The 25,973-nt window shown below is 35.0% G+C and overlaps 1 protein-coding gene across 2 annotated transcripts in view; it reads left to right on the top strand.

Annotated features, from left to right (window-relative positions):
• Nucleotides 1-25,973, top strand: part of LOC106878777 (general transcription factor 3C polypeptide 3) — a 551,001-nt gene that overhangs the window by 474,665 nt on the left and 50,363 nt on the right. For both annotated transcript variants that reach the window (XM_089359125.1, XM_089359126.1), the window contains exons 18-22: nt 1,031-1,086; nt 3,303-3,407; nt 18,743-18,829; nt 20,207-20,305; nt 22,341-22,416. In XM_089359125.1, coding sequence (XP_089215251.1) covers nt 1,031-1,086; nt 3,303-3,407; nt 18,743-18,829; nt 20,207-20,305; nt 22,341-22,416 — 423 coding nt within the window. The remainder of the gene's footprint in view (nt 1-1,030; nt 1,087-3,302; nt 3,408-18,742; nt 18,830-20,206; nt 20,306-22,340; nt 22,417-25,973) is intronic.

The following is a 25,973-nucleotide window of genomic DNA, read 5'->3' on the forward strand; positions in this document are numbered from 1 at the left end:
TATGAATTTAAGACAAAAACTGAATTCAATTGAATTTCATGGAGAGAAACAAGATAAATAATAGAGGGCAGACTAAAGCGCGAAGGTATGAGATGTTTGAGGCCGTAAATAAATAAAAATCTCTATCTTATCTGCATCTTGGAGACTTCGTCGTAGTATGTCAGCGGAGAAGAGATTGAGATAATTTAGAATGGATTTCTCATTTATATATAGCCAGAACCTGAAGACCTTAAGGAAAAACTACGAGAGAGAGAGAGAGAGAGAGGATGGAGGGGTAGACAGAGGCATGGCGGGAGAAAAGATCATCATCATCATCATATATATATATATATATATATATATAAAGAGAGAGAGAGAGGGGGGACCAGTCAAGCAGCACATCACGCTGTAATTCTTGGGCTGAGAAATCAACACTTAAAAGCCATAATTTTAAGGAGCGATAAGATATACATACATTTTACAAAATCAGATATTGGTATAATTTGTAAAGAAATTTTAAGCAAAGTCAATGCTAAAGTTAGAAGAGCAACTAATTTAGTACAATGGTCCAATAGTATAGAAGTTGTTAGCTGGTTTAAAACAATTAGAATTAAGAATAAAGCAAGATTTGCACAATTTGATAGTGTAGATTTCTATGCATCTAGAAAACTGCTAGATAAAGCCCTCACTTTCGCAAGTGATTTTATAGAGATTAGTGAACAAGATAAGAATATAATCCTCCATACTAGAAAGACCTTGCTCTTCAGCAAGAAAGATCTTGCTCTTTAGCTTACATAGAGGGTGCTTTCGATCTCATTGGGCTATTCCTGCGTGACAAATTAGGAAAAGCTTTTCCTGCTATTTATTGCGCTATTTATAGGGATGATGCTTTTGCTAAGAATACTAATGAACCAGTAAGGAAGGATATTATCCATTTTAAGAAAACATTTGATCTTAGCATAACAATAAAAAAATCACTCATTTTTCTCTATTTGTATTTTTGATAACTGATTAAACTCTAAATAACTTAATTTATTCCTTTTCTTTTTAGAATATTTTTCAGAAACACTTGTTTCTGCTGATGATCTTTGGGATATATTTTTGATGGTATGTGTAAACCTTCTTTATGAATATACACACCTAACATGATGTTTTTTTTTTTTAATTTCTTTGTTATGGTATTTGAACTAATTAGTAATGTTATGCTGATAAGATTTTTTTGTCAATTAACAAAGCCTTGCTCTGTACTTAAGCATTTTTATAAATGATTTCTGATAATTCTGAAGTGAGTATGAACTACTGGTAAACATTTCTTGCTTTCATTTACTCTGGTGTCATTTTATTTTTATAAACTATCCTAGTTTTTGATGTATTGGAATAGTTGTTTTCAGTCATGTTTCACATGGCAAAAATTGAATTATTAATTAGTAATTTTGAACATAGGCGCAGGAGTGGCTGTGTGTTAAATAGCTTGCTTACTAACCACATGGTATCGGGTTCAGTCCCACTGCGTGGCACCTTGGGCAAGTGTCTTCTACTATAGCCTCGGGCCGACCAAAGCCTTGTGAGTGGATTTGGTAGACAGAAACTGAAAGAACCCTGTCGTATATATGTATATATATATATATATATATATGTATGTGTATATGTTTGTGTGTTTGTCCCTCCACCCCAGCATCACTTGACAACCGATGCTGGTGTGTTTAGGTCCCCGTAACTTAGCTTTTCGGCAAAAGAGACTGATAGAATAAGTACTAGGCTTACAAAGAATAAGTCGTGGGGGTCAATTTGATTCGACTAAAGATGGTGCTCCAGCATGGCCGCAGTCAAATGACTGAAACAAGTAAAAGAGTAAAAAGAGTATAAAATATCTTTGACATTAGGAAAATACATTTGATAAATAAGTAAACACTTGTAAGCACCCAATAAAAGAAATGGTCACAAAAGAGATGCAATGGGCTCAGTGGTAAATTGATAGGAAATCTGGTTATAAAATAGGCTATAAAATAAAGCTGTAAATTATTCATAAATTCACTATAAATAGGCACTTATCTACATGGCACAATTAATGCTTTGAGTGGTTACAGTAAACTTATTGTGACTAGACTAAGAAAGGGATGGAAGAATGTTAGAGTTTGATACTGAAATGTTTCTTTTTCTGTTCAGAAGGCTAACTGTTTGAAACATGCATAAAATGCAATGCTGCATGTTACTAAGACAGGCATTAAACAATACATAACATTTGTAGAGAATGGGAAGAAGGGAGTTGTATGGTCAATTGGATTACTTGTATGCCTCCACCTAAAAAAAAAAACAGTTGAGACAATATGAGCAGTACAAAAATATAACTGGGCATTAAAAACCCATTTATGCAGTACAGATCACAATATTGATATGGACTATGAGTACTGAATGAAACAATTTGTTTTACCATCCATTTTCTCTGCCCACTATTCCTGGGAGGGTCATGGGGGTAGAGTCTCAGGTAACTCCTCCATAAGATCCTCTGAGAAGCAATCATCATTGCACTTTCCGTGTCATCTGCAAATATCAGCTGACCGATCCTATACCCTCTGTGATACCACTTCCACAATGAGTGTACATGTCAATCTAGTTCATGCAAAGAGAGGTGATAATACACACTCCTGAAGTCCAATGCCCACATTGAAAGGTTTTGACATAGCATTATTTATATAGGGACTTCACAGCAACTAAGAAGTTGCCCATTAATCTCAAAATGCTGTAAAACCTTCCATGGATGTTCTGCAGTATGAGGTCATATGCCATAGCAAAGTTTATGGAACAAGAATACACTTTTAGGCAATATTCTCACAATTTCCTGGAGACCTAACATGGAGTGAATATCTAGTTGGTTGTGCAGCATTCAGAATGAAAGCCACAATGTTCTTCCCTACATCACTTTTATAGACATCTGGCCTTGACTTTACCAGGAAGCTCAATGAGGATTGAGAATTACTTATGGCAGTGTAAGACATGCAAGGTAGTGGTGAAACCAAATCTTTGGATGTTGAGTCTTATATCAGATAAGAAAGGGTTAAGCAGTTTGGCAATACTCCAGAAATTTCAAAATCATGCTATCAGGGGAAGAATAGGTGCTAACAAAGTATCAGCAGAAATATGATATACAATATTTATCAGATAAACTTGAGCTTAGAGAAATATAAGCAAATACATTTTAGCTGTGTGTATTTCTGGATATAATTTTAAAAAAAATTTTTTGAATTGTCTTGCACCAAAATAAAGTTGAACTCAAAAATATTATTTCATTTTGCTGCTTTAATCTATATTTTTTCTTTTTATAGTTGTGTCGTGGTCTTTGGGAAAAGAAGATGTACAATGACCTTTTGGATGCTTGTATTCATGGTTTAACAAATCCCCAAATATTGGGAGATGAAGAGAAATATAAAGTAATGTTAACAGTAATACTTTCGCTTTCCTTAATTATTTGATATTAATATCTGTAAAAAATTATATGCATCCTGTAAAGTGAGTATCAGAAGCATGAAGTGTTCAGGATTGCAAGACAGTGTGTGAGAGAGAAGTGAGACCTCATTAGTAAGAAGTGTATTCAGAATGATGAAGGCATACACACCATAGATATGGAAGACAAGAAAGTGATATAGAAGTGCTGTTATGACAGGTTGCTGAATGTGGAGAATGCATGGGATATAGAGGGGCTATCTCATGCTGATCCTACAAAGGGACCAGCAATTCAAGTTGACAGCAGCATAGTAAATGAATCAATAAGGAACATGAAGAGAGAGAAAGCTCTGGGTCCACCAGGAATAGTTGCAGAGGTGCTCAAAACATCTAGTGAGGTAAGATTTCTGATTACCAGCTGGATAGTTAATCAAGTTATACAGGAAGGTATCATATCCAATAATTAGTATATCAGTGTCATCATAAAATACTACACAAGTAAAGGAGATGCTTTAGAAAGATGCTTTGGTAATCAAACTGCTTATGAAGATCATAGAGAAAATCATATAACAATTAATCTGTGACTAAGTATACCTAGATAAGATACAATTCAGCTCTGAGCCCAGAAGAGGTACCATGGATTCAATCTTCTTAGTGAGGTAACTGTAGGAGAAATATTAAACTAAGAGTAAATCACTGTACCTGGCCTTTGTTGATTTGGAAAAGGCATTTGACAAAATACGATGCTCTGTAATTGGAAACTAGGTGTAGACAAATGGGTTGTGATGGTTGTACAAGATATGTACAAAGATACAGTAAGTAAAATGGGAATCAACAACAATTTCAATAACAGATTTAGTATGAATGTAGGAGTTCATTAATGTTCATTGTTCCTCGTATTCATCATAACCCAGCAGGCCATCACAGAGGAATTTAATACTGGCTGTCCATAGGAACTCCTCTATGCTGATAATTTAGTTCTTATAGCTGAATCTATAGTGGAACTAAAGGAAAAATTCCAAGCATGGAAGCTAAATCTAGAATTGGGAGGCCTTAAGATAAACTTTGCAAACACTAAGGTATATGCATACTAGAAAGAAGACAGGACTTTGGTATCATCCGGAAAATGACGTGCTTGATTTGCAACAGCAGAGTAAATGTAAACTCCAAACATTGTACCAGTTGTAAGCTATGAACACACAAGAGGTGTAGTGGAATGACAAGTAGACTACCAGAGAAAGTAAGCATCATATGTGACAAATGCAATGGAACACACCAGAAATAGATTCTTTTAAATGCCTGGATGGCTCACTAGCAGTAGTCAGTAGCTAGTTGTAATTAGCAGGGTAGGTGGTTGCTGTGAATATACAGTAGTTAAGCACAGGTTGAAGAAAATTCATAGGAGCTACTGCAGCTGCTGGCAACAAAGTTTTTTTTCCCTCAGAGAGAAGAACAAATTGTATGACACTTGTGTTAGAAATGCAATGGGGCATGGTAGTGAGACATAGTGAATGCAGAGGACTTGAGAAGGCTGGAAAGAAATACAACTAGATTCCCCATTGGATGTGCAATGTAAGCATGCATGAATGACAGAATACAAATGCATTGAGAGAAAAACTAGACATAAGAAGAATTAGATATAATGTTGAAGAAAGAAGGCTGCACTGGTATGGACATGTGATGCATATGGATGAGAACAGCTGTATAAAGATGTGCTGATCACTAAATGTGGATGGAGCTTGTGGATGATAGAGACTTAAGAAGACATGAGACAAAGTGGTGAAGGCTATCTCAGAACCTTGAACCTCATGAAGATTGATGAAAAAGAAACAGGATGACTGGCAACATGTATTTCTAGAACTGCCCACCTTGGTAAGACTGAGATTCTGAAAGCACAGTGTGTATATATATTTGTGTTTGTGTGTGTGTGTGTGTGTACAACTGCCCTACCCAATTTCCTCTTCAAGACATTCTTATCACCCATCATCTCTCTAACTGCAGTATTCTGCTGTTGTAACTGAATGTCAGTGGATCTGCATACTTCACCAGCTTTTTCCTGATACCACTTATTTTTCTTACTACCTATAATGATTTCATCCCTCATTCTTAACCCACTTTTTACATTAACCTCAATTATGTCATCTTTCTCTCATCCCCTCTTCCTCTTCCCTTATCTACTGTACTATGCTTTCTGTTCTGCTGCTCTCCATTCTTCTTTTTCCTGTACAGTTATTTTCTATTGTTCCCCATCTCCCACCCCAACTTACATGTATCATTGGTCATACCCACCCCCACATTCACAATTTATTACATCATCCCTCAATGCTATCCAATTTCTACTATTGTCATTTATTCTTCCTTGCCTTTTCTATTCTTCATTCCTCAATACCTGTTCATTATTATATTCACCCCCTAATGCATTTCCTATCTGTAAGCATTACTCAGTCTTCCATACATTCTTACAACGTATACCCACCCACACTCCAAGTTCACTTGTTCCTGTTCACACTCACTTCTACTTATCTTGTGCTTTGAGGGCCCACACTAACATAACCACTATTTTATCTCTTTTCAGCACCACCCTGGTCACTCCCACCCTTCTGTATTGTCAGTAGCCTCGTAGCTTCTCTACACCAGAAACCTGGTCCCTGCTCTCATCCTAGCATATAGCTGCATGGCTACCTCACTAGTAATGGTATGAAGAAAAAAGCATCCAGCACATGCTGTAAAGTGATTGGCATGGAACATGGACTTTACATGAAGTTGATGATAGTGATAAATCTGTGTGTGTGTGTAGTATTACAGTAGCTTTCATTTTTGTCTTGATTGTGCTGTTCTTTCCCATCTTGACCCAAATTGTTTGGCTAAGTCATCTTTGTATTGTCACGGAGCTTGGATACCACTCAGCAACTGCACAGGTTTACCTATTGTCCGTGGACCTTGTGACATGTCTGTTCCAAATGGAACTTATGCTTTCAGTTCTCTGCAATCACTTCATTCATTCCCCTCCATTTTCAAATTATCTTATTTCAAATGTGCTCTCTCAGTGATGTTCCTAACATGAATCTTTCCATGGCCCTTTACATTGTAGCCAAGCAATATTCTATCCTCTTCATAGTAACCCACATCTCACTTGCATATAAGAATGCCAGTAGGACAGTGATATTGAATAAATGTCTTCTGTCCTGCCCCTATTCTCTTTGAGATTTCATCAGTCATATCTCTGCACATAGTCACTGTGCACTCTAAGTAAATGTACACCATTACCTTCTCGATTTCATCACATCCTCCCCTGTATTTGGCCTTGTGCTACATCTTTTGACCACATATATTTTGTTTACATGTGGCTCATTTTAAAATCTACTGCTAAACGTTGTGAGTTCAGTTCTGTCCGCCTGGTCTGCAGCTGGTTTCAGCAATGAGTACAATGTCCTCTGCAAATTGGAGGTGTGTTAATTGCTTATCATTGATATTTATGCCATCTGCCCAGTCAATGTCCTGATGATTGTTTCTAAACATGCAGTAAAGAGCTTTGGAGAGATGGCATCTTCTTGTTGGGCACCCTTCTCAGTTGGGACCTTTATTGGCAGTGATAGCAGAGCTCTATCTTTTGTGCATCCAGAGTTCACATTTCTGAGCATTTTAATGTATTGCACCTCAGCACCTTGCATTTCTGGAGATTTCAACACTACATTCATCTTGATGTTATTGAAGGCTTTTCTTTTTTTGTAACCAACAAAAGTAATACACAGAGGAAGCATGTATTTGTTCACTCATTCTTTGAGCTTTGTTAATATACACAGTTTACAAAAGAGCTACTTTTGGTTTCATGCTTTAGAGATACAATTATTTGGAAGAATAATATAATGTGCTATGTATCTCTAAGCAATCTTTGAGGCTCAGTGCATATGGAACAAAGAAGAGGCCAAAATCTGTGAGATAGCTACTCAGTCTGGAGTGGATGGTGTCCTCCAGTTCAACAAAAGAAATTTGTGCTTATAATTACTTACATTTGCTAAAAATTTTGTATCTGGAATGCTTGGACCTAAAAAGAACGTGCAATCTTTCAGCTATGCATAACTCGCATCTCTTTGATTCATTTATATATGGTGTAGATTTTTCCATGATTCTCCACTTTATTGTATGTGGTGTACAGTTGATTTTCAGATCTCACACATGGGAACTTGCCCAAGAGTTTCACTTTATATTGAGAGAGCTGAATCCAATGACGTTAAATACAGATCTCTCTTTACTTCTTTACCAGACACATCTTCAAGGTTTCCATGAGATCCAGAAGACTTTTTAAAAACATCATCTTGCTCTTGTTATTGCCACAGTGAAATGTCTGATTGATTCAAAGATATAAAGTTATGAAGGACATTAAGTGAATTTAAATGATTGTATTTCTTTCTTTGGTTTCTCTGATTCTTGATGTCATTTTCACCTCTGAACAGTGAAGATAAACACAAGTTGCATTTAAGTTTTAAGTTATGATGTTTGACTTGCCTATCAAGATTCATTGTTGAACAATTGTTAAATGAGGCAGATTTAAAACGGTTTAACTCTTTGCACAATTGTTCAACAATTCAACATAAAAAGTACAAACAGCCTTGAGAGAATGGGAAACCTATATAAATGTTTATCAGCCTGTCATTAGCAGCTGGCACTTATCAGTCAATGACAACAAACATTCAAGAAATGTGTCAAGGTATACCTTTTAGAAGATTCAAGAAAATTTTGCCACAGTTATAAAACTGATAATTTGAACTCCACAACAGAGCCAATTCAGATTCCACACAGAAACATATTATTTTGTTCCACACGATCTGCTCTCATCTCCTACTTATCTTAACATAGCATATACTTTTCACATATTTAGTAAAGGTAATTGCCTTTATGTTTTAATGTCACGACATTCTCTCATCTGTTCATACATGTATTATTTTATATAATCAACTTCTTTATTCTCTATTATGTTTTTAATAATGGACATATGTTGCATAACAGATTCAAGTAGACCATTCTCTTTATCTTAAATGTTGTCAAGTTTTAAATATCACAGACATTTTTGAAAAAAAATTTTATAATATAATATAAAGAGAGAATGAAATTAGTAGCTGTTATTCTTGAATATAAAGTGGGTTACGTGCAAGTCACCAAATATTCTTTACATTTCTTTCACATTCATAATCATTCATTGCATACACTATTTTAGGTTGTATCCAAAATAAAATAATCATTGTCAACCAACACCAGTACATTACAACCACTTACACATCAACCATTTTTTTTAACAGTCTGTGATACTTTGAACTTGCTATGTACCCACTGAGGACAATACTTTCCTCTTATCACTTCACTATTAACTTCAGATTTCATACTAAATCAGGGGCAGGCAGGATTATGGGTTACCACTGGTCAGATTTCGTAACCAACTAAGAACTCTAGTCAGGAACTAGGATGCATCCTATTACATGTATGATTCCAGAGCACCAGCTCAGACTGTTTGGCCATATTGTTCGACTTTTAGTTATAACCTGGCTTACTGTGTTCCCATTCTTGAGGATCCAGTTAAAATTGATAGCTTGTGTTGGTCGACCACATACTACTTTGTCATGGCAGATGAGGAGTATCTCTCTGAGATGTGGGCTATTCCGGGAATCTTCTCAATAGGTTGCCTGGGGGGACCCAGGAATAAACCAACAAATGATGAATGCAGCAACACACTGGAGTATTTTTTTCGTTTTGGCTCTACTTGCAAAAGTTCTGTTTGTTTTCTCTTCCTAGTCAGTGTACTCATTGGTTCGACTATTCCTTGAGGCACTGGGACATCAAAAATGTCATAAAGAAATTCCATTGGTTATTCATGTTTTATTCTTTTTTCCATAAACCTTCTTTTAGTTGGTTTAAATGTCTTTTGTATTCTTACGTATCATATTTTACCATGTACATTATTTTTCCTAAATGTTTACTTATACCTTCTTCCCAACTTTCCATTTCTGTATATTTTAAAAAACACCTTGCCACCAATTTTGAAGTATTTTATCTTATTTTCGGTGTTCCTCACCATTTTTTCTTTTCTTCCTGGTAGTAATTTGTCAAACACTGACTTGAGTTTCCTGGCGAACATTAGTTCAGCTGGCAACACACTTGACGTGGTATTGGGGGTTAGGTGTTATTTGGTAGACACTTAAGAATTGTGTCGATGCAGTATCAGTTAGTAGCTCATTCCTAGATTTTTTTTCAGCACCCTCTTAAACGTGTCTACAAAACATTCTGCTAATCTATTTGATCTCGGATGGTATGGCGGAGTAGTAATATGCTCCATTGCATGGGTTTTGCAAAAGTTTTTAAATTCCTTTGACATGAACTGTGTTCCATTATCAGACACTATAGTATCTGGGATGCCATAACACACAAAAAGTTTGTCAAGAAATTCCATTGTTACTTTAGAGGTTGGCTTTTACATTTACATATTTCTGGCCATTTCGTGTAACTATCCACAACTATTAGATAATACCCTACATTTAACGATCCTGCAAAGTCTATGTGTAATCTGGGCCAAGGTATGTCAGTTTTGGGCCAAGGCTGAATTTTTATAGGTGGTGCTTTTGCTGCCAGGGCACAACCCCTGCAAGCTTTCATCAAATTTTTGATATCCTGATCCATATTCGGTCAGTAGACATAGCTCCTCATCAGTGCTTTCATACTCATGATTCCTGGTTGTCCCTTGTGGAATTTTTTTAGCATATGATTTTGCAAAGAAACAGATATTACAACCCTCTGAGCATACATATCAAATACCATTTTGAAACTATATTTGTTTCTGGCTCCACTATTTTTTGTCATTTTTATTACGAACACATCCTTCTCTACTTTAATTTTTATTTCTTCTAAAGTGACAGGTAGTTCACATACTATGTTTCAGAGTATATTTTTTATTTCAATTTCAGCTCTTAATACCACTATTACTGTGTCCTCTAACAGTTCACTGCATTTAAGTATCGATTTTGACAGCCCATCTGCATGTCCCAGTTTTTTCGGTGTTAGAAATTCCATCTTAAAGTATAATTTAGCAAGATCATCCCGCAATACTGCAATTGGTTGGCTGTATGTGTGGGGATACCTTTTTTTGACCTGTAAATTGACAACAGTTGGTGGTGATCTGTCTACAAACTGAATTTCCTTTTATGTATGAATTTATGAAATTTTTTCACCACAAAAATAATGGCTAATGCCTCCTTCTGAATTTAGCTGTGGATTTTTTTATCCACCAACAATGAATGTGAAGCATGAGCAAAGGGTTTTAGGCTACTATTTTCATACTTGTGTAAAATTACTGCTCCTATACCACTTTTGCTAGCATCTGATGCTACTACTATTTTAAAATTTGGATCAAAGTGCGATAATGATAGATCCAATGTTCAAACTTTAAAAAAATTTTCAAACGCTTTTTGGCACCTGTCCGACCAATATCATTTAACATCTTTCCCAATAGGTTGTTTAGGGGTGCTCTCAGCTCACACATATTCATATATATGTTTGGTAATAGTTTGCGAGCCCCAAGAACGTTTGTAATGTAATATTTTTGGTGGGAGGCATATTTTTTATTGTAGTCGATCTTGAAGGATCTGGCCTGCAACCATTTTTAATGATAACTTGCCCTAGATACTTTATTTCTGGCATGAAAAATTTGCATTTTTTCTCATTAAGTTTAAATCCATACTTCTTTCTTTCAAAGACCTTTTTAACATGTTCCTCACATTTTATGAATATGTCATCCAAGTAAACTATAGCGAAATCCATATCCGCAAGCATAGTGTCCATCACCTGTTGGAAAATACTAGGTGCCACCTTTATCCCAAAAGGAAGTCGATTGAATTTATATAAATCTTTATGGGTGTTTATCATTAATAATTTCAAACATTCCTCCTCAACTTATAACTGTAAATACACCTCCAGCAAGTCCAACTTTGAAAAAATTTTCCTCTATTGAGTTTCGCAAAAATTTCCTCCAGACTTGGTAATGGGTAACTGTATGTTATCAAACATTCATTCAAGCCTGTTGAGTCAGTGCATACTCATATTTAATTTGTTTTTCTTTACATAAACAGCTAGTGATGCCCATTCTGAATAATCAATTTTTTTCTATAACTCCAAACTTTTCAAGTCTATCCAATTCCTCGTTAACTTGATTCAACGCCATGAAAGGTACAGCTTGCTTCAGTTTAAATACCAATACAGTGTTGTCTTTCACTTGAAATTTTACTTTTGTCTTGGTGCACAAACTTAATTTTTCAGAAAAGACAGCAGGAAAAATCTTTTTTAATTCCTTTTTTAAATCCTCCAACACCTTATTTGCACTGACATAAGAACCGTTTACATTATTACAAAAAATATTTATGGGGAATTTCCATAAATTAAATAGTTCCATCCTGTCTGTGCCAAATAGATTTGTCATATCTTTTAATACAAAAACTTTAGCTTTCAAAGTTTTTCCACAAAATGTCACCTCACTTATTATTTTGTCCCAAAATCGCAATTGTTTCCATGAAATACCTTGCGCAATTTTCAAAGTTTTTTTCTATATAGGCTTTCCAATTTTTCTCCATGTATCATAATTAGTTATCATGATATCACTACTTGTGTTCGTCTGTAGTCTCATTATTTATTTTTATGGAGACAAATTTTCTTTTTTGTGCCTCACTTTGCATTTGTGTTAATAATACTTTTTTTCTTTAATTCTTATCGTTCAGCCTTTTTTGTTTCATCCAACAATGTGAATTCTTATGTCCGATTTTTCCACATCCAAAACATTTAGAATTCTAAAAAGGACAGTTTCTTTTAAAATGTATTTCTCCACGCCCATAGCATGGTTTGGGTCTTGACTGTTGTTTTTTTTTTATCTGTTACAAGTTGACATGTATGTATATTTGAATAATCTTTTTTCATTAATTTTTGCATCCTGTTGTAAATTTATAATCCTTTGGCAGTCTTCAGCCACTGCCTGTAGAGTAAGTTTCGAATCTTGTTCTAGTTCTGTCAATATCCAAGCCCGTATCTCTGTATCTTTGCTTGCAGTAAATCTTTGTACAAAGATTAGACATTTGAACGGTTTAGTTTGAATTTTTCACATTCTCTGGTTACGATTCTGGCATAAGTGACAAAATCTTCAGTTTCTTTCTTTTTTTATTTTTCAAATTCAAGCACTCCCAAATAGTGAACTTCTTTCACTGAATATTTTAGATGATAGGTTAATTGTTTCCTCAAAGCAAATTTCAGGTGATTTTCTCGGCAGGATGTAATTACAATACTTTTCATATTCTGCAGGTGATAATTTTCTTAAAAGAAGTTGTACCTTCTTTCCATCCGTGCAGTTTCTACATTCTTCTTTGAAGATTTCTTCATACCTTTTGAAGTGTGCAGAAAATGTAATCCCTTCTTCTGGATTATAAGTAAATTCTTCCAATGAATTAGCAACCCCGTCTGCCGAAAATGAACCTGAAGTGTTTTTGGACTGCAACAGTAATTCCAACAACTGTTGATTTTGCTGTTGTTGTTGTAGTTGCTGTTGCTGCTTCTGATGTTCTTGTAGTTGCTGTTGCAACTGTTGCTGCTGTTGTTCTTGTTGTAGTTGCAACTGTACCACAGAAGCTAATAGGTCTTCCATGCTAAGAATATCCACAGTGAGTTTGGATATAGACTACACTGTAATACTGTTATAACGCTACCAAAACTAAATCAGTAACAAACACATAACAACTTATATCACTCCTCAACGACTTCTATGACTGCCTTCACAAATGCAACTGCACACACCACACTGTACCTCGCACTGTCAGTACGCACACACCTTTATAAGGTTTAGGACAGTTCATAGAGGTGTCAGGATTTCACCACAACAGTTTCCCTAAAAGTTATTTTAGATTTCGTTTTTGGATTTGGTTTGCAAGATTTTTTATGTGATTTCGTGTGTTGAAGCATATTCTGTTGTGTCTGGGGAGAGTCATTTTCTTATTGTGCCTTAAAATTTAACACACGCACCAGTAAAATATTCACTTATTTCTTATTTTTATAACTGAATTAGCTTATGAAACACAATTTAGATTTGTATCAAGACAGAGTACTACCAATGTCTTAGTAAGACACCTGCAAAAGAAGTTTATAACTAAGAAAGAGCCACTCTAGCATTTATTACACAAGACCTTTGATAGAATTCTACAATCTGTAGTCTGATATTTTTATGAAGACTAGGTGTAGATGAATATCTTGTGAGAGCTGTGCAAGCCCTGTACAGTGATGTTGTCAGCAAAGTAAGAGTTGGCAATGAAACTGAGGAATTTAGTGTACAGATTGGTTCCCATGAAGGCTCTGCTTTTAGCCTTCTCCTGTTTATTATAGTTCCAAAGCTATAATAGTTTAAAACCAGTTGCTTAAGGCAACCTCTATATACTGGTGACCTAATATATACAGTTGAATCCATGAAAAAATTGAAGAAGAAATTTCTGCTGTGGAAACAAACCTATATTTGAGAGACTTCAAAGTAAACTTAGTGAAGACTAAAACTTACTAAAAAGGTGAGAAAAAGAAGGAAAAACGAGTCCATAGGATTAATGGAATTTGTGTTACTGATTTCCATAATGAAGGATTTATAAAGCAAAGCCTTAGAATGTTATTTCCAAGGACATGCTCAAAGTGTATTCTATATGAAATACATTGATGCACATGATCTCTATTTTGGCCTGTAAACAGTACACTGTAACTGTACAGTGAACTAGACTGATGGTCTAGGGAATGTTAAGTTTTCCTCTGTAATTTATTCAGATTAAAGGAAGCACCTGATCACCAGTTGCTGCAGAATCAGTAGTACAACTATATATATATATATAAAAACAAATAATAAATGAGTATATGCATATATACGTACAGGTATGTGCATACCTACGTCTACCTGTATATATAGGTGAATATCTGGGCACAGGACATTGCAAACAAAACGTAGACAAGAAAATAATAATAACCAGAGTACAGAAAACACACAAGCCACATAGAGAACATTTTCCTTCATCAGCTACCCCCGTTTTAACACCGGCATTTCGAAGAGTTGGGCAGGACACATCGTAAAAACGGCTCTTCCCATGGACCGCAAATTAAATTTGTATACACAAATTAAACCTGTGCCATGGAGGAATGTAGTGGCGGACAAAAAACAAGACAGAAAAACAAACGGAAAAGAAAACAAGACAGGAAAACAAACAGAAAAGGCTATGCGGCCAGACATGAAAAATTATGTGTATATGAACGCTGTGAGGCACGAACTTGAAAGTGGGGACAAAGTAAGTTCGCGTGTTTGCTCGGCGATAGCCAAGGAAGAAAAGGATTAGTGACCGGAAGCATGTGACCATGCAGGGGTAAGGGAGAGAGAGAGAGAGAGAGAGAGTGGTAGAGGGAGAAACAAAAGGAGGAAGTAGAAGAATAGGTGGGCAACGAGAGAAAGAAAGGAAGAGAGGAATATAGTAGTAACAGAAGGAAGTATGAGGGGGGAAAGAGAGAGATATAGTAGTAACAGAAGGAAGAACGAGAGGGGTAAAGAGAGATACGTAGTAGTAACAAGAAAAACGAGGGGGAAAAAGTGATAGAGAAAGAGATAGAGTCGTGTTAGAAAATATAAAGTTGAAATAACTACTTATAACAGTGATGACGCTGGCGTTTGGTCATGTAAAAACGAATAATAAATGAGTATATGCATATATACGTACAGGTATGTGCATACCTACGTCTACCTGTATATATAGGTGCATATCTGGGTACAGGACATTGCAAACAAAACGTAGACAAGAAAATAATAATAACCAGAGTACAGAAAACACACAAGCCACATAGAGAACATTTTCCTTCATCAGCTACCCCCATTTTAACACCGGCGTTTCGAAGAGTTGGGCAGGACGCATCGTAAAAACGGCTCTTCCCATGGACCGCAAATTAAATTTGTATACACAAATTAAACCTGTGCCATGGAGGAATGTAGTGGCGGACAAAAAACAAGACAGAAAAACAAACGGAAAAGAAAACGAGACAGGAAAACAAACGGAAAAGAAAACAAGACAGGAAAACAAACGGAAAAGGCTATGCGGCCAGACGTGAAAAATTATGTGTATATGAACGCTGTGAGGCACGAACTTGAAAGTGGGGACGAAGTAAGTTCGCGTGTTTGCTCCGTGATAGCCAAGGAAGAAAAGGATTAGTGACCGGAAGCATGTGACCATGCAGGGTTAAGGTAGAGGGAGAAACAAAGGGAGGAAGTAGAAGAATAGGTGGGCAACGAGAGGAAGAGAGAAATATAGTAGTAACAGAAGGATATATATATATATATATATATATATTTATTTAATACAAATAAAAAAAGAGGTTTAGAAATCCAAGCAAATATATCTATATATATATATAATATGTGAGTATATGCATATATACGTACATGTATGTACATACCTACATCTACATGTATATATAGATGCATATCAGGGTACAGGACGTTGCAAAAAAACATGGACAAAATGATAAACAGAGTACAGAAAACACACAGGCCACATAGAGAACATTTCCTTCATCAGCTGCCACCATTCTAAAACTAAGTGTTTCGATATATATATATATATATATATATATATATATATATATATATATATATATAGATATGCAGGGCAGGGAATCGTCAATTAGTAATAAAATTAATAATTAACAATTTTGCCGGGTAGCTCAGTATGAAAAAACCTTCTTCGGTAAAAAACATTTATAATCATAAATATATAGGGATTGACAGTAACCTGCTTCTCCAACATACTGAGAATTCAGAAATAGCAGTCAAAGAACTACTGATTTCAAAACTACAAATTATTACTCTAGATTGATAGCGATATTTTTGATACACACAGAACAAAAAACAGTAGAGAAGAGTAAAAAAAAATAGAGTATTATTTACTCTTAACTGTGAAACAATTGTACTAAATTAACTAAAGGCAAGTGTTTTTTTTACTCTTCTCTACTGTTTTTTGTTCTGTGTGTATCAAAAATATCGCTATCAATCTAGAGTAATAATTTGTAGTTTTGAAATCAGTAGTTCTTTGACTGCTATTTCTGAATTCTCAGTATGTTGGAGAAGCAGGTTACTGTCAATCCCTATATATTTATGATATATATATATATATATATATATATATATATATCAGGTTGGTGCAAAGTAAGGGCCGATTTTTTTGAAGACAGTTTTAGATAGTATTTTTTTAAATTGTGCCTTGTAATGTTTTAAGAATGTCACAATGAGTAATTTATTCATTTTTCTTTCAAAATCTGATTGTATTGGCCATAATCTTCTGCTATTTTCACACCTATGTTTCTCCCATCTAAAGATGTCTTAGTCTATGAGTTTCCTAAAGCTGTCAATGCAAGCACAGCAGCAAAGTCACTTTAGAGAGTTTATGGGTGTGATGTAGGGAGTGAAAGAAGTTGCAGGAGATGGTTTTCTCACTTCAGAAGTGGGGATTTGAGTTTGAAAGACAAGCCAAAAGAAGGTTGTTCAAAACAACTTGATTCTGAAGAGTTGGAAGTTGTTGTCACAGAAAATCCAACTGCTACTTGTAGAGAACTTGCCTAACAGTTTAACCTATCCCATACAACTGTTCTATGTCAACTGAAAAGGATTGGAAAGGTTTCAGTGGTTGGAAAATGGGTCCTGCACAAACTGTCTCCAAAGAATCTACAACAGCGTGTTGTTTGTTGTCAGTCATTGCTTTCACAACACCTTAAAGGAACCATTATTAGGAAGGCTTGTTACAGGTGATGAGAAGTGGATCCTTTACCATAACATTAAATGCTGCCAATTGTGGATCAGTCGAGGAGGAAGACCTGTTCAACAATTAAGAGGAGGACTTCATCCAAGGAAGATCATGTTGAGTGTATGATGGGATATTGAAGGAATTGTCCATAATGAACTGTTAGACAACAATCAAACAATTACTGCTAATCTCTACTGTGATCAACTTCATCATTTGAAAACTGCTTTGAACAGAAACTGATCCAGTTTAGTCAACAGAAAGGGTGTCATCTTCCACCATGATAATGTTCATCCTCACACAGCTCAACTGACAAAAGATCTCTTGGAAGAGTTTGGTTAGGAAGTATTGCTTCATCCTCCATATTCTCCAAACCTTGCTCCTGATTATCACTTGTTTCAGGGACTACAGAACCATTTGAATGGTTTTTGATTGACATCAAGAGAAGAGGTTGAAAATTAGTTGGATTCATATTTCGCATCAAAACCTAAACAATTTTACAAGCATGGCATTTATAAGCTTGTTGGCAAATGGAATGAAGTTCTAGAAAGCAATGGAAATTATGTTAATGAATAGGGCTTTTTTATTTTTAATAGAGACCTTAAAATCAGCCATTACGTTTTGCACCAACCTCACACACAACACATTCTTTCTCAGTTCAGAAACCTTTCTTTGACTGAAATTCCTCCTCTGTGCACCAAGTGCCTTCTGTTTGAAAATCATGTGATACAGGAAATTTCTTATTAAAACTAATGCAGCTTCATTATCTAATAGTGTATTCCACTAAAGTATGGGAAAACTACTGAAGCATAGACAAAGAAAAATTAATTTCCTGAACAGAAACCTGTAAATTCAAAAGAAACCACTAACTACTCATATGTTACGATATCTGACCAAGTTGTAAAACCCCAAATTATAAAATCCATGTAATTATAATCAATTGTGTATATTTTAATTTAATTCATTTGCATACATTTGAAATTGATCTTCGATTATGCTTTCAATAAGAATAATGAAATCAACACAAGACTACACATATTATTTGGGTGGACATAGGGATTATAGATGATTTAATTAATCTCCAGCATTTGACTAGTATTTGTCAGAACTAAAAGAATGATAAATAAAGTCAACTCCATCTGAATTTGAGCCATAATATGAACATAACATGCTTATCATATCTAATTAAGATTTCATTACATTTTCAGAATCATTTACCCATTCAAAAGTTACCAGTTTTTACATTACCTTTACCTCAGTAATACTAATTTTATCTTCATACATATTTCAAAATTCAGAAGTGTATATGGATATTGTATTTTATTCCCAGAAAACTGAGCTGTTATACCTGATACATTGTACTGTCAGGAGCAATGGTAACAACAGATTTTTCTAAATGATTTTTATAAGATTTTTTATAAATGTACTTCTGAGGAAAACTTTGTTTTTATTCATAAAAAAATATAACATACTGTTACCTGTTTTCTCTGTAGGAAGCTGAATTTTTATGCCTTATAGCTTGTACTCTCAGTAGAAATGGCAAGTTGGCATATAATCTTATTCGAGAAATTTGTGTCAAGGTTAGTTTTTGCACTATTCTTTTTTTTTTACTTAGTTTATTTTATTTTTCTAAATGCACTCATAAATAATGCACACTACTAATTATGAGCTATTTCAACCAAATAAGAGGATTGCTTTGATTCACCTTATCTTTCTAATCATTTTGTGAAGATGTAGGAAGTGCCAAAGTCCTTTTTTTTTTTTTTTTTTTCACAGGAGAAATTTTAATTTACTTCTTTGAAACATGCAGCAAGACATTAAAAGTTTTTCTACAGGAGTGTGAATGTGATCTAGCTGAAGCATTATAATCACAAAAATTCACTCATATGCTAGCTTATTGAGCAGACAGTTTCAGTGATTGACCTAAGGGCTTCTCTTGATAAGAAAGGATATGTTAAAGGCTTGTGAAAAGCTAAATGATTCCAAAGAAAAAATTACTCCTTTGGTGTCAGATAGAAAAAAGCAATCCTTCAAATTTCCCTTCATTTGAAGTGATGATTGATGATGCTGGATACATAACTTTTACTGAGCTTGAAGAAATTGTAGCATATGTGGAAATGCTGTCAAAATTGTTTGATGGATATTTTGCTACTGGAACCCTAAAGATTAAAAAAAAAAGTTTATGAATCTATATTCCTGCAACTTGGAGAAAATATCAGATGGATTAAGTAAAATCTTACTGATTTACAGACAAGTCAAGCTCTTTGGTTATAATTTAAAAGCTAGTCTTTGGAAAAGTTTTAGTGTTCAGCACTGGAAAAGAATTCTGTGTACTCATTTCATTTGGAACAACATATTTGTGTGAATTCTCTTTTGCCAATCAAAAAAAAATTGAGGAATTACCTGTGGATCACTATTAGTAAAAGATTCTGTCTTGATAAAGTCATGAATGAGAAGCAAGAACAAAAGAAGTCATTGAGTTTTATTTTCACAGCTGTGATTAATTTCATTGTTTAAAGAGTTTTTTCCTAATTACTCAAAAGTGTATTTTTTTTTTAGTTCAGTTTGGTTGCTGTATGTGATTCAATTAAAAATATAAGTTAGTTGCTAGAAAATTGACTTTTCCATCTTCAAATATTATATTACTTTTGTAGGGAGAGTGAAAATTAATCAAGCCATTTCTTAGGAGAGTGGAGCAAAGAAAAGATTGAGAACCACTACTTAAGAATAAATGTATGAATTCCATTTAATTGTTAGAAACCAGTATATGTTTGAAGATTTACATAAGATACATCAAATGTAGTATACTCCAAAAGAAAAATTCTATTTTGTGATAGTGTCTTTTGGACAGTTTTCTATATCTATGCTTAATAGGTATTAGTGTCTTTTTTATAAATTTTAAAAAGTTTCAGATAGAAATATTATTTTATTAAATACTTTTCTCTTGTCTTTTTCAGGAAATCAATAATAACCAAGCCTGGAATCTTTTCAATCAAGTCATTATATGTTCTTCTGATGGACGTCACAACAGGTTCTGTTTACGTCTAATGATGAAAGTAAGCCCGATATCTTATACTTCCATTTTAAATTGTATTGCTTTAAAAAAAAAAAAAAACGAATGTTAATCCCCTCAAATTTTTATTATTCAAGTATTCATATTTAATTTTGTTTATCATTAATGCAACATTTCATATGTTAAACATTTGTCTTTTGCTGTTCCAAACATCAGCTTAGTATAAGGGAGCCTCTCTGCAATAACTTGACCTTATAGAAATAGTGGCCAGATTTTCTGCAAATCACACCCCACATTGTTAGAAAAGGACATATTGGATAATGTGATCCTAGGTATTTGATTCTGGGTAAAATGGTCAAATGGATAGATATGGCTGAAATACTTTTGAAGGTACACTATGAACTAAACATTAATGAAAAATAACAAGTAAAAGTGCAAAAGGCATTTTGTGAAAGCCTGCCAAACTTTTGGTTATTTTGAAAAACATGTGAAACAGGTAGGCAATCTATTTGTGTCAGAATAAATGGTCAGTAAAAAGTTAAATACTAAATAATGTTCACTGATTGGATTGTGTTTCAATTTTTAAACTCAATATAGTAGGTATAGCTTAATGGTAAAGAAGTTTGCTTTGCAACTGTGTAGTTTGAAGTTCAATCCCACTGCACAGCACCTTGGACTCATGTCTTCTATGATAGCCTTGAGCCAACCACAGCTTTGTCAGTGTTTTGGGGTGGCAAAATTAATCTGTTAACTAGTTCAACACCACCACCACCACCACCACCACCACCACCTGACCATGGGGATCTTTAGCAGAATCAACTTTGTGGAAAGCATTCAGACCAGATCTCTGTTCTGAGTATAATGTTTTCTTTTCTTCCCACCAATGTTGGAGATCCTGGGAAAGATGTTAGGTACTGCCCTTCCTACTCTGACTAAGCCATCAAAAATAATATTTAATAAACAAAAGTATATATATGAGGTCTGATCAATAAGTATCCGGACTGTTGCCATAGTAACAAAGCTAAAGCACAGAGTAGAGCTACTTGGGGCAGATTGACACTGAACTCTGCTGTGCATGCACACAAAGTTTTAACATTCTAGCTCACTTCTGCTGTTTACAGCAGTGCTTGGAAGGAAGGTGTGTAGCGTGTGATTATCGCATTGACTATGACAGAGAAAGTTGTCATGGCGATACCTGCTCAAAAGCCTGCGCAAATTTGCAGAAAGTGTATGAGCCACACACAAATGTATGAGTGGTTCAGACGTTTCCAAGATGGCCGAAAAAATGTCGATATTGACAAACATTCTGGGAGATCTGCAACCAGCAGAACTGAGAAAAACATCACAGATGTGCATGCAGCTGTGAGGGAAAATCATTGAATCACCATCCATGAGTTATCAGATGTGCAGATTAGTTACACTTCAGTTCAGTCCATTATCACTGAGGATTTGGGTATGAGACGCATGTCTTCCAAATTTGCTCCAAAACTGCTTTCAGCTGACCAAAAAGACACTTGGGTTTCAGTTGCACAAGATCTTGTTGATTATGTCAAGAATGATAAAAGCTTTTTGAAAACTTTGCATAGGCCTCTGAGCAGGTATCACCAAACTTTTGGCAAAATTTGATGCCGATTCTCTTCTCAACTATCTCTGTCATGGTCAATATGATGATCACATACTACACATCTTCTTTCCAAGTACTGCTGTAAACAGCAGAAGTGAGCTAGAATGTTAAAACTTAATGTGCATGCACAGCAGAGTTCAGTGTCAATCTTCCCCTAGCGGCTTTACTTTGTGTTCTTTTAGATTTGTTACTATGGCAACAGTTCGGATACTTATTGATCAGACCACGTATATATTTAAAATGTAAAGACACCTTCTTAACATAGTTCAACATTCTATTGGATGCAATTTGAAATGATTTTTTGTTAATTTAAATCAGATCACTCCATATATTCACAAAGCAGTGTAATTTATTACAAATATTAACTTTGTGTGAGCCAAATGGTTACAATGTACATTTCAACATTAAAACTTTAAAAAATAAATCAATAATTCTTTCATCTTTGTCTTAATAGCATCCAGACAACATTGCCCTTGCTTTACTCAATGCTCATAATTCCATGGTCTCAGGAACATATAAACATTCTTTAGGTATGTAAATACTACACAAATTTCTTGGTGTTTGTTCTTAGCTTATTACATATCTTACTTGTTATAAACATCTCTATATTTCATTAGAGCTTTCTATATCCTCTATTTGTATTTTCATTGCATACTTCTGGCAGCCATATTGCCTCCTGCCAACCATTTAGTATAAATAAGATCCCAAACCTTCGATTTCTCTTTTGGCTAACTATCCGACACGCATGCCAAGATAGGAACAGATAAGATAAGTTGGTCTTTGCACCCCAGCATTAATCCACATTCTACCTCACTAGCCCCCACCTGTATTAATTTAACTTAACTTGATTAATTTAGTTAATTTGATTTAATTTAATTTAACTTATGCTTGCTCCATCTCTCCTTTCTCCTGTCATTCTCTTCGTTAATACTAAGAATTTTGCTTCAATGTTTACTTATCCACAATGTGCCCACCCTTTTCCACCTATACCGTAAATCTCCCTTCTGTACCAGAACTTCTCATGGCAACCCTTCATCCGTCCCTCTTCCCAGTAGTGTCACCCACATTGCTGCAATTACAAATGCTGTAGCTTACTACTTCACCCCAAAGAAAGCAAAACTAACTGTGATCATGCAGTATCCAGTTTTATTGCTTAGTTAATTAACCATCTAACTATATATAATGAATAACTACTCTACTCTTATTCATTTATTTGATTAACTGTATTTGTACTAACATCACTTGTTCTAATACTTATTTAGAACCCACTTCCAGTGGGAGCAGCAAGTAATATGAATGATGGGAGATTAAATGCAAGGACAATTGTTATGTCATGTCTGTTCACAATGCTCTTTAGAACTTCCCTTTCAGATGTCAAAAGCCAGTTTCCCTGCCTTGTGTTACCTCCTACCTCCTATACACTCCCTCACAGTTGGCACTATCAATGTAGGCATATTGAAAGATAGGCCTGGTGATATTGTTGAGATGCTTGAACAGAGACATGCTGACATGTGCTGCTTTCAAGAAGTAAGGAGGAGGTGAGCTTCAACCAGATTCCTCACAGACAAGAGACATAGGTATAAAAAAAAACACTTCTGGGAGAGCAACAGTGACGGAGTAGGAGGTATGGGCATACTTCTAGCAGAGAAATGGGTCAATAAGATGATTGGAGTAGACAGAGTGTATGATAGGGTAATTAAGCTTCAACTAGATTTACAGAGTAGCATAGCAACAATCATCTCTGCCTCTGCTTCCCCCCTACTACCACCACCACCAAACCTTGTCTGCCGAATGAACAAAAGGACTGCTTTTATAACATTCTTCTGTAGGCTGCCTCAAGGACAAATTATGGTGACCTTATCTTTGTGGCTGGTGATTTCAACAGACATGTTGGGCAGCACCCAGGTGTCTTCCATGGAGTACATGGGAGCCATGGAATTGATTCCCAAAATGAAGAGGGAACAAGGTTGCTAGAGTTCTGTGATATGAATGGCCTAATGATCTGCAACACCAACTTCAGGAAACCAACAAATCACCTGATAACTATAAATCCAGTGACCATATTCTCACCAAGAAGTGAGATTCATGGTTGCTCATAAATGCAAAGACCTTCCCTGGCAAAGAATTACCCTTCAGCATAGATTAGTCATTAGTGTTTTCAGACTACAAGTAAGAAGGATTCTAAGAAAGAAGCCAGTCTGGAAAAGAAGGGCCTGGAAGCTTAAGGATACTCTGAATAGTCAGTGACTTACAGAAGTCATAACTGATGCATTTAATGAGAAGGAGGAGTTAAAGACATGTCACATAGAGAATAACTGGAAGTTCCTATGAGACAACGTACTGAGAGCCACAGACCAAATTTGTGACATTGTGGTGAAACAGTGTAGTTGACAGGGCCATTGAAGGAAAGAAGCAGGCCTGGAAGGGCTGCAGTAGCAAGAAACTATATCATGTAGCTAGAAGGGAAACTAGGAGGCAGGTATACCTAGCCAAGGGTGAAGCAGAAAGGAAGAGGTTTGCCAATGTTCTGTGACATGAGGACCAGCAGCTTGAAGTGTTCCAGCTTACAAAACTGTGTCACGGAAAATTGTGATGTGGTTAGAGAGAAGTGCGTTTGCATGAATGATGGTTCACTTGCAATTAGTGACTCTGCTAAGAAGGAGGCTTCAAAGTGTTACTATGAAAAGCTGCTAAATGTAGAGAACTCATGGGAGGAGAGTCTGGCTAAGGTAGATCCAACAGAGGGACCAACTATCCAAATAGACAGTAGCTTGGTAGATAAAGTCATGAAGGATATGAAGACTGAGAAAGCCCCTGGCCCATCAGGAATCACCACTGAGAAGCTTAAAATATCTGGCAGTGTGGGTTATAGTCTCATCGCACATATAGTCAATCAGGTTGTACATGAGGGACTCATACCCAATGACTGATGTAGCAGCACCATACTCAACTACTTCAAAGGCAAAGGTGACACCTTAGAAATAATTACAGAGGTATCAAATTGGTGGATTAGGTGATAAAAGTTACGGAGAAGGTTATTGCTTAACTAATTAGGAAGAGTGTTAGTCTAGATGAGACGCAGTTTGGTTTTGTGCCAAGGAGAAGCACCATTGATGCTATATTCCTGGTAAGACAACTGCAGGAGATGTACCTGCCCAAAAGTAAACCTCTGTACTTAGCTTTTGTTGACATGATGAAATCTTTTGATAGGATCCCCTTATTTGGTTGTTACTGCAGAAACTAAGACTAGTAGAGTGGCTAGTGAGAGCTATACAAGCCATATACAAGGATGCTGTCAGTAAAGTATGGGTTGGAAATAAGTTGGATACACAAGCGAGCATTTCTATTTCTCTAATTTTCCTTCTCTTCATCTCTGTCCTATCTTTCAAAAGAAGAATGGATGTTAAAGATATTTCCTTCTTTTCCCATTTCTTGTATGTCAAACTAATGTATGTCAAACCAACTTTGTAAGGATATAAAATTAATTTATTAACATACTGCCAAAAAATAAAATCAAATAAAGCCTATGCACATTTCAATTCAATCCAATATACAATTGCAAATTAAAGATTGGAATAAATCAAATGATAGGAATAAAATAGCATTTTGAATAATATTGGGTAGAATCTCATTAGGGCTTCAGTAGAAAGAATTACCTGTCTATGGATTGGATTTTATCAATAGGCTAAGAAAAGTATATTTATTTTGTGTATGTATATGCTAATAATATAAAAAAATGATATTAAAAAAGATTAAAATTTAATATAAGGGTAAAAAAATAAAAATGAAACTGTTATCTATGTAAGTTTATATTGATTTATATAATCAATGTATATTACTATCTATATATTATTATAAAATCTTATCGAATCAGATTGACTTATTTTTGCTTGTGTATGTGTAGTTTAATTTGAATAGAATAGCTGTTAAAAACATATGTTATTTATATCTGTATATATATATATATATATATATATATATATATATATATATATATATATATATATATATATATATATATATATATACTTGTATTAACGCATAGCATATGTATATGTGTTTGTTTATATATATATATATATATATA

This window comes from Octopus bimaculoides, chromosome 10 (assembly GCF_046866305.1).
Source record: "Octopus bimaculoides isolate indiv1 chromosome 10, ASM4686630v1, whole genome shotgun sequence".
Classification (NCBI taxonomy): domain Eukaryota; kingdom Metazoa; phylum Mollusca; class Cephalopoda; order Octopoda; family Octopodidae; genus Octopus; species Octopus bimaculoides.